Source organism: Cornus florida, unplaced genomic scaffold (assembly GCF_030987335.1).
Source record: "Cornus florida cultivar Cherokee Brave unplaced genomic scaffold, ASM3098733v1 CherokeeBrave_3.0.0_Hap2_Chr04, whole genome shotgun sequence".
Classification (NCBI taxonomy): domain Eukaryota; kingdom Viridiplantae; phylum Streptophyta; class Magnoliopsida; order Cornales; family Cornaceae; genus Cornus; species Cornus florida.
In genome coordinates this window covers 12,271,514-12,287,711 of record NW_026775574.1, presented here as the reverse complement: position 1 = coordinate 12,287,711, position 16,198 = coordinate 12,271,514, and the positions used below count along the sequence as shown (strand labels likewise).

Genomic DNA, 16,198 nt, shown 5'->3' with positions numbered 1-16,198 from the left:
ATACCAAAAATCTCTCAAAGGTGAGAGAGAAATCAAAGTTTGAAAATTTGAAGCCAAAGTAAAAAGAAAAAGGAAAGTGAGAGAGAGAGATAAAAAAAAAAAAAACAAAACCTATGTGGAGAGAGAAAAAAGTGAAAGGAAATGAGGCAAAAAAAAAAAATGCCTCTTGGCCCATTTCTAAAAAAAAAATGTGGGTCCCACCCTTTTTTTAAAGAATTTTTCTTTTCTTTTTTCATTAATTACCACCACACACATAATTATATATATATGTATACACACATATTAAATTACAACCACATAAAACACATTAAATAAAATGATTATGATGCAAATGGACTCAAACAAAAAACCTGTACGCAACAATTCCGATGACGAGTCCCACCCGGGACCGTCTAACCCAAAAAATAAAAAAAATGCCGAAATAGCAACTGATGCATTTCCAAGAGTCCTGAACTCAATGGAATGCCCCAACCAACTCTCGGACACACCTGGCACACCCTACAGTGTTCGGCACGCAAAAAGAAAAAAAACGAAAATACCCTCAGAAAATCAAAAAATTTCAGAAAATGGAAAATGATAAAAAACAGAAATATTATATGTCATTTTAGGGCTCCGACAATAAGTTCAGTTCCAAATCCATGAAGCCTAATCGGAATCGGACTGATTCCATGAAATGGGAGCTTGTATGCCGGCGGCCTTTCTGTCGTCATCGGACTTTATTGGAAAGCCTGTTGATACTTCGAGATGGGAGATAGCTTGTACAGTTTTTATTCTCTGTAGTTATCTTTTTCTTTTATCTTACAAGTTTAATACATGTTGAAGTTTTATCGTAAGAAGGAAGTTTTTTCTTATGCGACCTAAGACAAATATTGTTCTTAAAATATTAGAGGCAAAATTGTCTTTTCGCACAATTTTAATGGTGTTAGTGATAGAAAAGTAAAATTGGACTTAATGATATGTTCGTTATGAAGGAATGAAGAGGGGTGGAAGAAAAATAGAAAGGAATGAACAAATTTCTTTCGTTCGGTAAAGATGATATAAGGAAAAAAAGGATAATAAGAAGGATGAGTCATCCTTTCTCCTTCACAAATTTTCATCTACCCAAATATGGGCGAAAGATAGGAGAGAAGAAAGTGAGCCTATTATAGAAATTTTAAATTACTACATCACCCTTTATAAATATTTAATAAATCCCATAAATAAAGTAGGGGATGAGTTTAATGGTAAAAATAACTTTAAAATTTACCTTTTCTTTTATTTTACCGATCAAATTAAATTGTTAGTTTTTTTCATTCTCTTCCATTAAACCGAACAAAAAGAAGGAAACACTTATTTCAATATTAATATCTCTTCCCTAGGATGTCTCAGTTATCCATTATTTTCTCCCTTTCATTCAAATTTTTTCATTCCTACCAAAAGGAAGTGATACTAATTTTCGAAAGTTATTTCAAAATTGATATTTGTCTATAGCCCAGGAAGTGTCACTAAAATTAACCCAAGAAATTAATAATGGAATAGATAAATTAAAATAGAGTTAATTTCAGTGGTCTTTTGCTACGAAAAAGTAAAATTGAACTTAAGTAATAATAATAATTTTCTAAAATTATTTCAATGAGATATTTGTCTAAACCTTAAAAGATGTCACTGAAATCAACTCTAATTTCATTCCTGTCCTTTTATTTGCACCTCTTTCAATCAAAAAGAACATTTAAGTATTTTATGAAAGAAAATAGTTTTCACAAGGATACAAATACAATATTTCCATTAGAAGTAACTTACCAAAGAAAATAGTTTTCATAAAGTTAAAAATATAATGGCCAGGAGATACATCGTACCATCCAAATTAATATTTATTATTGAAAACGATTTATAATTGGTTTACGGTGAAAGTGATTTATATATTAATCTGGTTAGTTTAATTTAGTTTTATAGAAAAAATAAAAAATTAATAAATTATAAAAGACTACTTTTTAGAAACAGTTTTCTAAAAAAAATTATTGTTTAAAAAAACATCCACCAAACAATTTTTTTTATAAAAATAAATAAATAAAAGTGTTCCATGAAATTATTTATTATTTCACTGTTCCGAGTTGATTGGGTGTGACTCGACCGAGTCAAACATTACAGTCTCGTTCACAAAACCCAGAAGCCACTGCAACTTCAGCTTCAATTACAGTGAAAACCCCACTCTCTAACCCTTTCCATCTTCATGGCTTCTTTGGCCGTCTTCCTAAACACCGGCAAGATATTCAAAAAGTCACCTTTGCCCTTCTCTTTACGCCTATTCCCTTTCAAATCCTCTTCTCTCTTCTCTTCCCTCTGCAATGGAAACCCCTTTCCTTCACCCTCTGAAACCCCACCTGTCCCGACGAAAGTGCCATTCACTGTCTCAGCTCATGGGATGACGTGGCAAGACCCCTACCATTGGATGTCCAACACCAACGACCCAGATTTCATCGACTACCTAAACCAAGAAAACTCATATGCCCATGCTTTCATGGCCGACACTCGAAAACTACAGCAAACACTGTTTTCTGAGATGACAAGCCGGATGCCCTCCAAGATTTCCACTCCCCCTGAACGTTGGGGACCATGGTCTGTTCATTTCACCCAAACCCAATTATTGATTTCTATGATACGGTTGATACCTTATTTGGGTAGTTGTTTGAATTATTTAATTTGCTTGTTATATGAAATTATAAATTTTGGATATGGTATGTGCGTAGCATTGAAGCCTAGGAATCGTTGGCTAATTAGTTCAATCAGTAGCATATGGGCAAGTGGGTGTGTAAAATTATACACACAAAACATATATATATATATATATATATATATATATATATATATATGTATGTATGTATGTATGCATTCTGCATGTATCTTGTATTGCTTATGTATTTGTGTAGTTGAAATTATGAAGTTTGAATATGGTATTTCTGTAGCCTAGAAGCATTGGAATTGTTGGCTAATTAGTGCAATCAGTAGCATATGGGTAACTGTGTGTGTAAAATTATATGTATATATATATATATATATATATATATATACACATATTGTGCTTCATGTGAAAAAATTCTATTCTCACCAGTGAGCAAGAGATCATTACCATGTATATATATGTGTGTGTGCGCATTTTGCATGTATGTTTGTATTTGTGTGGTTGCAGCTAAGTGTGACTGTATTTTTATTTGCCAATGGCTTGTTAATGGGACTGAACAGGTTGTACTACCAATATATTCCAGAGGGGAAGGAATACCCGGTTCTGTGTAGGAGGTTAGGAACTGAGAAGAAAGGTTGGGTGAAGACTATTGTTGATTATGTGAGTGAAGGTTTTGAGAAGGAAGAAATCTTACTTGATTGGAATGAAATTGCAGAACAATATGGTAAGTTTGTTAATTAGTGTTATTTGCAAAGAATGGTTCTAATATCCTTTTTGCAAGTTTTGTAAACTTTGACAGGCTAATTGTCACGTAGGAATCCAATACGCATTTTGTACCTTTCCTTTATATTTGTATATATATCGCATATGTTAACCAGAAAATGGATGAAAATTTGTGCAATTTCACATCCAGATTTGGGCATTGATTCATCAAAATTTTCAAGTATCCTGTTGAGTCAATCATGAAAGGTCAAAATTATGTAAAGTCCAACATAATGCATCTGTTCTTGCCAACTTAGTGTCAATATTAGTGAATTTTTTTCCGAATCATATCCTCGAAAAGTTGAGAGAGAACAATGTTTAAGATGTTGATTATGTTACCTTTTATATAACCCGTTATGTGTAGATTTAGAAATTGTTTTACCCTTTGATGTGCATCTAGGGCTAAGAAGCACGGACACGGATACGGGACACGGATACGACACGACACGGACACAGCGACACGGCAAATCCAAAAAAATTAGGACACGGACACGGCAAATAGTATATATATATATATATATCAGCATTAATAATTTAAAAAAAAAACACTGATATGTTTAGGTTGGAATATATATATATATCACTGATATGTTAGTATATATATATATCAGCATCTTTAGGACACGGACACGGCGAATTGTGGCGTCTTTAGGTTAGTATATATATATATCACCATCTTTAGGGTAGTACAAAACAAAAAATAGAACATATCAGCATTAAAAATTAAAAAAAAAAAAAAAAAAAATTAACATATCAGCATTAAAAATTTTAAAAAAAAATCCAGAAAAGTGTGTCCGAGCCGTGTCCGAGCTGTCCGAGCCGTGTCTGTGCCGTGTCCAAGCCGTGTCCGAGCCGTGTCCAAGCCGTGTCTAAGCCGTGTCCGAAAATTAAAAAAAATAAAAAAATTCCAGACACGTTTTTTGGCGTGTCCGACACGTGTCGGGGCGTGTTCGACACGTGTCCGTGTCCGACACGTGTCGGACACGGATTCTTCGTCCATTTTGGAGTGTCCGTGCTTCTTAGATCTAGGGTCTCTAGGCCATGAGTGATCTTGAAAGCAAATTGGATTCTAGACCGATATTTTGTTTGTTATCTGCATATCACTTTATTTTTAACCCTTTTAATTCTTAATTTATAAGCTCTGGTTATATCTTTTAATAGATTGACTTTTGTAGGATATGTTCATGTGGGTACATGTCGAGTATCACCAGACCACAACTTCCTTGCATACACACTTGATATTAAAGGAAGTGAACAGTTCATGCTTCAAATTAAGGACCTTAGGACTGGGAAAATTCTTCCACAATTACGAGTTGATGGGGTTGTTAGCTTGGCATGGGCTCAAGACTGTTGTACTTTGTTCTATACACTATCAGATGAGAACCAGAGGCCAAACAGGCAAACTCTCTTACTAATTTATTGTGTCCTTCATTTTGGAGACTGGATATTTTCTTACTTATTTCTTAATTTCAGGTTACTATGCACAAAAATGGGATCTAATTCTGTGGATGATGTCCCAATATTTACAGAAAATGATTCTAGCTTTTGTTTGGACATCACAAGCACAAAGGATGGCAAGTTTATAACAGTGAATTCCAACTCTAGAACGTCATCTGAGGAAGGAATATATCTATATCATTTCTGTACTGTTCTAGATGTTGTTGTAACTTGTAAGAATTTCACTTACTAACTTGTTTAATGTCATGGTTGTTTCATACAGGTCTATGTGATCGATGCAATCAATCTGCAAAATGGGTTACAAAGATTACATAAGCGTGTCTATGGTGTACAGTTCTTTTTGGAACATCACTGTGGATATTTTTACATTCTTACGAATGCTCCTTTGACCGAGGATAAGGAGTTGTGCAGCGGAAATTATTCCTTGGTTAGATGCCAAGTTGAAGATGCACAGTTGGCTAATTGGCAGGTAAATTTTGTCATTGTCCATGTATCTGATACATGGACTCCTGGTGTTCAATTATTTGCTATCTATGGCTGTGTAAATATCACTTCAAGGGTCATAAAGCACTGGAGAAGTTGGAATATTCTAAATGTACCTGTTAACTTCCCACCAAACCTTTTCTTTATTTCTTTTTTACTTTTTTGGCAATTTACTCTCTCTCTCTCTCTGCAATGAGGGGTCGGGGGTGGCTTAGAAGTAATTTTTTTGACATTTATTATGTAAAAACTTCTCATTCGAAACATGGAAATGTTGGGTTGACTAAATCTGAAAAAGATAGGGACTCTTACCTCGTATGCACCCTAACTTAGTTTTAAGCTTTGAGTTCTTATAAGATGGAAGTTTTCAGTTGTGCTAAACTCCACACTGCAATCAGCCTGTTTCTTAGGTGCTGGTTAAGCTGCTGTCTATGTTGAAGACCATACTGTGGTCCTTATAATCAATAATGCTTGAAGGGACAGATTTAATCTAGACCAGATCTTTGGCATTATTTGCATATAGCGATTTTACCTACACACTTGAACACGTGTTGTCATGCTTGGCAAGCTAAGCTTTTACCCCTGCACAAGCAGTGGCCCTTGGGTTGGTCTCTTATCTCCTTTGGCTAATCAGTTGTCAGGGAAGGCAAGGGGTATTTTTAGTTGCTAATTTATTATGGAAAATGTGAAGTTAGTTTCTTGTTTACTTGTTGAAAAAAGAAGAAGGAAGAAGTTAGTTTTCTTGTTCACATAATCCTTGAGGCTTGGATATTTTCTGTTGAACTTACTTGATTCCCTATGGATGACAGACTGATTTTGCAATGTTTTCCTGGGAACTTGTAATGCCCAAGCTTCAAACATGATTGATTTATAATTTTTTGTTGAGCTACATATCAAGTCTTGTTTATTACTAAAATTAGGCAATGATGGACACAAATAATTTATTTCCAGACAATCCTTGTGTCTTTCTGAAGTCAATCCTGATCTTATTTTGTTGTGTCTCACAATCCTTGTATTTATTTTATCTAATGGAATCATCTTTATTGCTTTCTTGTTGTTCATTTTCACTCCTTTTAAAAAAATTTCCCCCTTTTCAGAGGATAATTGTACCAAGTGAAGATACCTGCTTACAAGATATGGACATTTTTAATGGACATCTGGTGCTTTTCCTCAACAAAAATGGTTCCCCGTTGATATGTTCCATCAATATGCCTATAGATGTTGGTAACAAGGTATTGGGTTTTCTTCTTCATTTCTTTCTCATGTGGACCTTGTGATAAATGCTAAATTTTTTGTAATGCAGATATAAAGGTAAAACTAAACGAAAAAAACAGTGGGATTCTTAGTGAGTCGATATACTACAGCATTGTTATTTCGTACATTTATTGTTTTCTCTTTTTTCATTTTTTCATTTTTTTTTTATTTTTTATTTTTTTTTACCCCCTTGTATGGAACCCAAGCCTGAATGCAAAGCACAAACTTAAGTTCTTATTGGATCAAAATTGAGATTTTATAAAATTTTGATGAATAAGAGTAGAAAAAGGAAAGAAATAAAATTTGTTCAAAATTGAAGTAGAGTACAAAGTGCAGATGTTATAATGTCAGTACAAGGAGATTCCTCGATTTTCTCTTGGTATTTTGTGAGTTAGATTACATTGTACTATCCAGGTCTTTTTGCTGTGTGGTCGGTTACTTTCAATATATTTGCTGATACTGTTGGTCTTTACAAATAAAAATGAGTTTTTTTTCTCTATTGGTGATGTCTGAAGTTGTTTTGCAGAACCATATGCTGATTGACAATCTTAATCCGTGGTTTTTCCCTCTGCCCCCAAATTCATGTAGAATTGTTCCAGGTTCAAATCATGACTTCATGAGCTCAGTATACCGTGCAGTGCTTTCTTCTCCAGTGGTATAACCTCTAATTAGCTTGATACTGAGATAACATCCTTGGTAGTTGATGCATTGTAGGATTTTCTTTTCCCGGAAGTTAATGCATTGTAGTTTTAGCACATTATACACACTCTCTCTCTCTCTCTCTCTCTCTCTCTCTCTCTCTTCTCTGTGTGCGTGTGTAGATTAGTTGTACATTTAAAAATTTGGCGCACCCAAACCTGATGACGGGTCAACAACGCTCAATTTTATTCCTGTTATCATAATCTGCCTCTTTACAACCTCGATGTAGACCTTTGCCAAACACCGACAAAGTAAAAATAAAAGAATATTTTACTTGGAAAAAAAAAAATTCAAAAAGAATATTTTATGTCGAAACAAACGGAGCCTAAATGGTAAAAGAATGTGTGTGAAAGACTAATATTCAGTTGTAAGTAATCCTTTGACATATCTAAAGTTGGAATACATGATGATTCAATGACGAAGGGATTTAATGTTCAGAGTGCAACTTCTGGTTAACTTTTTTTGAACTTTTTTTTTATTCAAGTTTTGGATATCAGTTGGTTTCACAATTCACAATTCAGAAATACACCAATCACCAGGCTAGGAATACTACTACTTTGGTCCTAAATTGAGTTTTTATTATAAGAATGCTCAAGTGCTTTCGCAATTACTAAATGATGATGACTTTGTTGAGGTATTTTGACTTTGGCTTTGTTCTTTACACCGATCTATGTTGACTTTTAGTAGAGAGTTATCTCTTAAGTTCTCAATCATTTCTTTTGGGAAGTGCAGATGCCTGATGTAATTGTTGATTATGACATGTCAAGACGTACAATTTCCATTGTGCACCAGGAGGAGGTGCTGGGTGTTTCTGGTACTACTGGATCATGCTTTCTGACATATGATGGAAAAACCAATGAACTTATAGATACTCCAAATGAAAAAGACCAAAATGTCGAGAGTAATGAAGTGCAGGGATGGAGGGACTTTTCTGATACATATTGTTGTGAAAGGAAGGAAGTCATTTCCCATGATGGTGTCAGGGTTCCTCTGATGATCTTGTACAATAAGAAAACACTGCAAAAGGGTCAGTCTCCCGGACTTATACAGGGCTATGGAGCATATGGGGAAGTTCTGGACAAAAGCTGGTGTGCAGACCGTTTGAGTTTGCTTGATCGTGGTTGGGTGGTGGCATTTGCTGATGTGAGGTGAGTTACATTGTGTTCATTATATTTTATCATGAGCATTGCAGAACTGCCTTTTGGAGTGGGTATCATGACAGTTTTTAACAGAATAAAAAATTAGTCAATGTGAGGTTGTGTATGGTTAGTTTGATTTGCATCATGGAGAAAGATGTTGGATTACCGTCTTAGTAACAGTCGAAGCAAAAGCCTTGGTCATATCTTTAATTTGTTGAAGGTATTGTGAGGACAAGTGATAGATCAATAAAGGTATGGGTTTTGGTATTGGAATGCAAATCATAAACATGCGAAGACAACCCCACAGTTTTGGGAAATAGGGGAAGTTTTGTGGAGTTGAATAGGAATTTTATGATTTTAAGAAAAATACCTGATAATATTTGGCTCTCTATGTTCAAGATATATCCCATGATTTAGTTTGAGCTCCTTGCTGAGCCCATCTTGGAAATTTTGTCAATATTTCAGTGTTGTTAACAACATATAATTGAATATTATGCCTTTATGATTCTAGAATAAGAGATATTAAGCTAGTGATGTCAAATATATATGATCGCTACCTTTGCTAAAAAAAATGTGAACGGATTTGATTGAAATATTTTATTTATTGTGTGGCCAGGGGTGGTGGTGGTGTAGATCCTTCTTGGCATAGATCTGGCTGTGGATTGTACAAGTTAAACTCCATGCATGATTTTGTATCATGTAGCAAATACCTGGTTAATGAGGGCTACGTTCATAAAGATCAGCTTGCTGCTGTTGGATACAGTGCAGGATCTCTTCTAGTGGGAGCAGCCATCAATATGTATCCAGAATTGTTTCAGGCTGCCATTTTGAAGGTAGAAGCTTAAGCTCCAAAGTATTTCCCATATCACGATCAGAAATCTGATTCAAAGTAGATTGAACTAGTATTTGTGGATTCTTGTAATCTGGGTCCTTATTTATACTCATCCTTATTGCTAAGAAGATGTAAAAGGAAGAAAGTTAGGTGTTAAAAAACACCTTGGGGGTGAGAATTGTGCATGAAAGATTCCAAATTACCGTTTACTTTTATATTCTCAGTAACCAAGGAGCATTATCACTTTGAAACTAACACATAATCTTGCTAGTTGAGAACTTGAGATACGAGGAAAAGGGAAATCTGAGCGTGAATGGGCTCCAGTTAAGTGCATAACATGTAAACTTAGAACATATTTTTCCATTGGCATCTTGTTTTGCTTCCTCTGGTGAGCAGATATATTATTTTGTAATTATCTCACTATGGAAACAGATGCTATGATCATGTGAAATAAGTCTCTTTCTTTGTTCACTTCTGTTCATTGGCACGGGAACTAACAAGCATTGTTTTCAAATTTTTGCCAACTTTATTGGTTCCTTGTTGGGCTATGATCACCTAATTAGTGGGAGAATAATGTTTCGGTGATATTTGCAACAGGTTCCATTTTTGGATATATGCAACACATTGTTGGATCCCAGTTTGCCTCTCACCACATTGGACTACGAAGAATTTGGAAATCCTCAGATACAATCCGAACTGGAGTCTATTTTGAAATATTCCCCTTACGATAATATTGCTCAAGGAGTTTGTTATCCTTCAATGCTTGTGACAGCATCATTTCATGACTCAAGGTAAGTTCATATCTCATAGCTTCCCTATCCATAATTAGATGCATGTATTTGCTCATACATCAACATATAAGAATAAGTTAATATCTATAATCTTATTCTGGTAGCATGTATTAATTATTCTCAGAGTTGGAGTATGGGAAGCAGCCAAATGGGTAGCAAAAGTACGAGATAGTACATGTCCAGGTTGTTCTCAGTCAGTCATCCTGAAGACAAATATGGATGGAGGACATTTTGGTGAAGGAGGTCGTTTTGGGCATTGTGAGGAAACAACTTATGAATATGCTTTCTTAATGAAAGTCATGGGGAATATTTTAGACCACAAGAGGTGAATAGGTTTTGCCGTAAATTTAAGAATATTGGAAGATTTTATTTAAGCAACTGTAAAGAGGAAACTTTCATTCACAAGATTTGGAGGGATGATCAAGCATCTAGCTAGCTCTCCACAAAATTGAACTTTCTCCGTCATCTCCTCCCTGCTCTTTTCGAAAGGCTATCTATAAGGTAGCTTATGGCACTGAGAAACTTTCTCCGTCATCGTATCAATTGTTAGTTTGCTTTCTCCTGATTAATTTCTCCTCTTTGTTCTAGATTGTGTGTGGATCTGTTTATTTTGTAGGCTAGGAAAATCAGTTGCTTGTCACTCTCCTACCGAGGTTAAGGTGGCATCAAACTTGCAATCTCCAGGATTCACGTGCACAGAGACTCTTAACAGTGAAATTTCCTCACTTCAAGCATGGTGACAAGCAGGATTAGGTTGCCTAGTTCTTTCTGTACCACTGATCAGATCATATGCATGAAAGAGTTGTAGACATTAGCTATTCAATACTAGCTAGATCATATGCATGAAAGAGTTGTAGACATTAGCTATTCAAGTTCACAACAAAATATGCTTCCCTAAATGAGATTCGAGTTCAGATAAACTGATAAGCTTCCCAAGTCTTATCAGAAGCTAGTATACTTCCTAAATAAGATTTAAGTTAATATATTGACTGATAATCCATGTCTTATCAGATGGGTGGTTTTGGGGGACGCTTCTCTTTGCCTTTCTTCGCCTCTTTGTGCTCTTCATGATGCTCCTCTTTGGCTTTCATCGGGGACGCCACTCTTTTGGCTTTCTTCACTGGGGAAGCTCCTCTTTTGCCGCCTTCATTGGAAGACTCTCCGAACTGATTTAAAATATGAATGGCAACAATATATTGTAAATAAAAATTAAATACAATTTAAAATATGAACGGCACCAATACATTCTAAATAAAAATTAAACCCAATATAGCAATAATTTTGAACAAATAAGAACTTAGCTTGTTTTTTCGATTACAGTTTACTACGCTTAACAATTGATTCGATGATCAATAAAAATATGCATCTCATATGGATACCTTTTTCCGACGCTACTCATGCCATTAATTTTCCTCACAGAGTCTGCAACAAAGAAATTGTCATATCAAAATATGAGGCAATTATACAATCATAATTTAAGTATCTTATTAAGTTGTTGTTTTTTTTTTTTTTTTTTTTTTTTTTTTTTTTTTTTTTAAATCTATGAGTCTATGTACTCAAGAAGATAGGACTGTTTGGTGAGAGGACTCAATCAAATTCATGTCTCTGACAAACTATTATTTTGCAAGAAATAATATATTAATGAGCTACTTTATCTATTTAGAAATAAACAAAAGTCGTGCAATTTATATACTAATGCGTCATCATCCAAAAAAAAAAATGTAAAAAATATGGCCGAGTCTTTTGCTGAGTCGTCCGATTCTGGCCGAGTCAGGTGTGTACATGTCTTTATATATATAGGGTGAACTACATTAATCTAAATAAAAACTAAATAAATCAATAAAAACTAAATAAATGAATGCACAATATAATAAAAATAATGCCTAGTTAAAAAAATGAATAATTAAAATGATCATTTAAAATAATGAAAAATAATTAAAATAATGCCTAATTATTTTCATTTTATACAATATAATTAAAAAAAAATTAGGCATTATTTCTGGTAGTGTCCCTTTAATAAATCTATATAAAATGAAAATTAATAAAAACTAAATAAATGAATGCACAATATAATTCTCAAATATATATATAGCAAATAAATTTCAAGAAAAAAAAACCTAGATTTTTTTTCCTAATTAAAAAAAAAAAACGTAGATCTATATTGGTCTGAAGACTAGATGGAAATGAAAATATATTTAAATAATATTTAATGATACATGTTATATATACCATTATATTATGATACAAATTATATATAATATTAAAATGATAGGTAAATAAAAGAAGTTGAACGAGAAGAAAAGTACATGTTGTTGCAATGGTTTTTTTTCTTTTTTCTTTTTTTTGAAATTTATTTGCTATATATATATATATATATAGTTGATAATTATATTGTGCATTCATTTATTTAGTTTTTATTAATTTTCATTTTATATAGATTTATTAAAGGGACATTACCAGAAATAATGTTTGATTTTTTTTTTTTGCCAATATAAATCTAGGTTTTTTTTCTTGAAATTTATTTGCTATAGATATATATATATATATTTGAGAATTAAATCACCCCCTCTAATAGTTAGCTAACGGAAATAAGTTAAATCACCCCCTTCGATAGTTAGTTAACAGAAATTAGTTAAATCACCCATCTTAAATCACCCACCTTTAGGGCATCTCCAATGGACTCTCCGAATTCAGGCTCTCCGAATTTGCTATATCAGTATTTTTCCATAGCCACGTTAGCATTTTAGAATCTCCAAATTTTAGCTATCAGATGTACTCTAGTGGTGCATTTTCGCTCTCCAAAAATATTATTATTTTAATATTTTTAAAATTTAAAAAAAAATCTATTTTTTAACTTTTTCCTAACGGCTATATTTCTAACGGCTATATTTATAACGGCTATATTCCTAATGGCTATATTTTTCATGTTATATAAACAACCATTTGTTCATCCCATGATTATTACATTCATCTCAACTTTATTCTAGTAATATATCAATTCACATCTCTTTCAATCTCAAAATTCTAATGGCTTCCTCATCACGATTTTTTCCTTTATCAGGCTCTAATTCTTCATCTTCTTCATCATCCTTTTCATCAGATAACGTTATTGACTCGATGATTCAACGTAATCAAGACGCCTTTCGTGAGATTTTGAATTCAGTGAAGCCAGAGATAGTAGAGCAAGTTTTTAAACCGCGTAAGAGGCGATACATTCATCGTGATCGAGAGGGAAGCCACTGTTTACTAATGAAAGACTACTTTGACGAGAATTGCACATATCCACCAGAATACTTTCACAGACGATTCAGGATGCGACGAGAACTATTTCTTCGTATCCTGAATGATGTTAAAGTTTATGACGACTACTTCATCCAAAAAAGGAATGCAACAGGTCGTTTGGGGTTGTTTTCTATACAAAAGATGATAGCAGCAATACATATACTCACATATGGTTGTGTAACCGATCATTGTGACGAGTATATTAAAATCGGTGAGAGTACTGCTATTGAAGCCCTGATGACATTTTGTAAGGCTGTTATTGGTGTGTATGGGGAAGAGTATATGTGCCCACCCAACGAAGTCGACATAGCACGACTACTTCAAGAAGGGAAGGAGAGAGGATTCCCAGGTATGCTTGGTTCTATCGACTGTATGCACTGGGAGTGGAAGAATTGTCCGGTGGCGTGGCATGGCACGTACAAAGGACGCTCTCATACGCCTACGCTCATATTGGAGGCGGTTGCCTCAAAAGATTTGTGGATCTAGCATGCATTATTTGGAATGCCTGGTTCACACAATGATATTAATGTGCTGGATCATTCTTCGGTATTCGATAATATCGTTACTGGCCAAATTCCCCCAGTTAATTTCGTTGTGAATGGTCATTACCATATAATGGGGTATTACTTATCTGATGGTATATACCCTAAGTGGGTAACTTTGATGCAGACCATCCTGTATCCAACTACAACAAAACAACAACTTTTTGCTCAGAGACAGGAAGCCTGTAAGAAAGATGTGAAACAAGCTTTTAGGGTCTTGCAGAGCAAGTGGGCAATAACGGAAAGACCAGTGCGTTTTTGGAATAAAAGGGACTTGTGCCTTATAATGAAAACGTGCATCATCTTTCACAACATAATCATTGAAGATGAGCGCCATGCCAATGTTGGAAGATGGACTCTGCCACCGGAGGAGACAATCTCGATTCCCACTTTAATTCAAAATCCATCAGTCTTAGCGGCACACATATACTCTCGCTAAGTCCAAATTCGCAACAAAGAGACAAATACGCGGTTGAGGAAAGATTTAATTGAAAATTTGTGGAACCGCTTTGGTGAAGCACATGTTTAATTTATGTTGCATTATTTTATTTTTAAATTGGTATGAAGTTTATGTAATGCAATATTTATTGTGTAATATTTTATTTTGAAATAAATAATTAAATTGTTTGTTGATTAAATTATTTGTCTAATATGTATGAAATCTTGATTAATATCATTTGATTTATTAATTTATAATGAAAACAAAGGCGTATTTTTTTAAAATAAAAAAATCATATTTGAACTGAACAATGAAAGGTTTCTAATATCATTTGAAATAAACAATGAAAGGTTTTTAATTTTTTTTTATTTTAAAAATAAATACGTATATAATGAATTTTTTCAAAAAAAAGAAAATTAAAAAATAGGTTTTTGTGCCAATATAACCGTTAAGGCACTATTTGGGTCAGCCAAACAGTGCCTAAACCGGTTATATGTCCGTAGGAATATTTTAAAAAGTAATTTTTTTAAAAAAAAAAAACACTTTTATCTATTTTTTTAAAACTTTTTTTTTGCCCAAAAAAGACTTTAAGGCACTATTTGTGTCAGCCAAACAGTGCCTTAATGGTTCTTTGGTTCAACTATTTTGAGGGAAAAAAAAGAAAAAAAAAAGCAGACCAAAATCAGCCAAAAAACTAATTTTTTTCCTTTTTTTTAGCCAACAGCCCCTCCCAAACAATGTTCTGGGCTAAAACACTGTTTGGGCCAGAATTAAAAAAGAAAAAGAAACCTAATGCGGGCCCACATGTCAGGCCCGCAATTCGCTAAACCAATCTTGGTATTTGGCTACTTGGATCAAGATTGTTTTAATGGGGTTCATTTTTTGAAGAGTCCATTAGAGCTGCCTAGTCTTCAAAAATGACCCAGAATTGCCTGAAATTGCACTAATGGACCGGCTCAATAGTTGGGGGAGGGGGGTTTTGACCCCACAAAAAATAAAAAAGGAAAGATTTGGTGAAAAAGGTTTAATGTAGTTCACCAGAGAGAGAGAGAGAGAGGGAAGTGGAAAACTAATATTACCTCGTTCCTCAGCACCGAGGTATACTGGACCGACGGTTCCAACACGCTGAGAATAGCGGCCGATCCTTTCGACCGGCAGTCCACCAGATTCAACGGAGCATGACACCGGTATGTTCTTCGGACCACCTCCATTCCTCCCTCCACCACCTTTTTTTGCCTTTTTACCGGCCTTCATTTATCAAATTCAAATGACACGAGAGGAGGAAAATGGAAAAGAAAGCACTTTCTCGAGAAACAAACGGCAGAAAGTAAAGGAAAATGTCTGAGGGATCAGGTGCTTGGGGGTGTCAATTATATATATATATATATGGTGGTGTCGATTGCTACTTGCTTTTGGTTTTTGATGGGTTGCGATACTTTTCAGTGGCTGTGGGTAATATATAAGGGATCTGTGTGCTTTCGAATGGACCAATCTGATGTAAAGGATGTGGAATCTCTAACCTGGTCCTGGGTATAGTTCTCTGATCTACTGCATCAGATAATCACCGCTCATTTTCTGATCAGCTTTCAGGAGTTCCCATTCGTTGTCATACATACATATACACACCATATATACACGCACACACAAACTAAAGTCATGGCAGAAGCAGCTAAACTTTAATAAGGTCCTTAATTTATACGGTACTAACATGTTTGGTTGTTGGGCCTGGGTCAATATAATTTGAGGCTTGGGCGAAAATTATAAAAGAAATTTCTTAATATATTAATAATATTATTTAAATGAAAATATTTGAGAGTAGGGCAATAAAAATTTAAGTGAATAATATTGTTTTTCACTATTG

General features: G+C 34.3%; 2 protein-coding genes across 2 annotated transcripts; one reads left to right on the top strand and one right to left on the bottom strand.

The window, feature by feature from the left end:
• The first annotated feature begins 2,140 nt into the window (after window positions 1-2,140).
• Window positions 2,141-10,643, top strand: LOC132302731 (uncharacterized). The gene is made up of 11 exons (XM_059799651.1): window positions 2,141-2,595; window positions 3,220-3,383; window positions 4,597-4,819; window positions 4,895-5,069; window positions 5,142-5,348; window positions 6,457-6,591; window positions 7,140-7,268; window positions 8,045-8,460; window positions 9,068-9,284; window positions 9,881-10,074; window positions 10,199-10,643. The coding sequence occupies exons 1-11, from the start codon at window positions 2,210-2,212 to the stop codon at window positions 10,401-10,403; spliced, it is 2,451 nt and encodes an 816-aa protein (XP_059655634.1). The 5' UTR covers window positions 2,141-2,209; the 3' UTR covers window positions 10,404-10,643.
• Window positions 10,644-11,097: 454 nt separating this feature from the next.
• On the bottom strand, window positions 11,098-15,786 carry LOC132302729 (histone H2A-like). The gene is made up of 3 exons (XM_059799650.1): window positions 15,417-15,786; window positions 11,454-11,496; window positions 11,098-11,240 (listed from the first exon to the last, which is right to left on the bottom strand). The coding sequence occupies exons 1-3, from the start codon at window positions 15,589-15,591 to the stop codon at window positions 11,192-11,194; spliced, it is 267 nt and encodes an 88-aa protein (XP_059655633.1). The 5' UTR covers window positions 15,592-15,786; the 3' UTR covers window positions 11,098-11,191.
• Window positions 15,787-16,198: the final 412 nt, after the last annotated feature.

What these genes read in the sequence shown, in the direction of transcription:
- LOC132302731 (XM_059799651.1), top strand. Translation starts at nt 2,210, where the DNA reads ATGGCTTCTTTGGCCGTCTTCCTAAACACCGGCAAGATATTCAAAAAG. An exon ending in CTATAGATGTTGGTAACAAG is followed by an intron (nt 6,592 to 7,139) that starts GTATTGGGTTTT and finishes GTTGTTTTGCAG; the next exon opens with AACCATATGCTGATTGACAA. An exon ending in CAGTGCTTTCTTCTCCAGTG is followed by an intron (nt 7,269 to 8,044) that starts GTATAACCTCTA and finishes TGGGAAGTGCAG; the next exon opens with ATGCCTGATGTAATTGTTGA.
- LOC132302729 (XM_059799650.1), bottom strand. Translation starts at nt 15,591, where the DNA reads ATGAAGGCCGGTAAAAAGGCAAAAAAAGGTGGTGGAGGGAGGAATGGA. An exon ending in CCTCGGTGCTGAGGAACGAG is followed by an intron (nt 11,497 to 15,416) that starts GTAATATTAGTT and finishes TCTTTGTTGCAG; the next exon opens with ACTCTGTGAGGAAAATTAAT. An exon ending in ATGAGTAGCGTCGGAAAAAG is followed by an intron (nt 11,241 to 11,453) that starts GTATCCATATGA and finishes ATTTTAAATCAG; the next exon opens with TTCGGAGAGTCTTCCAATGA.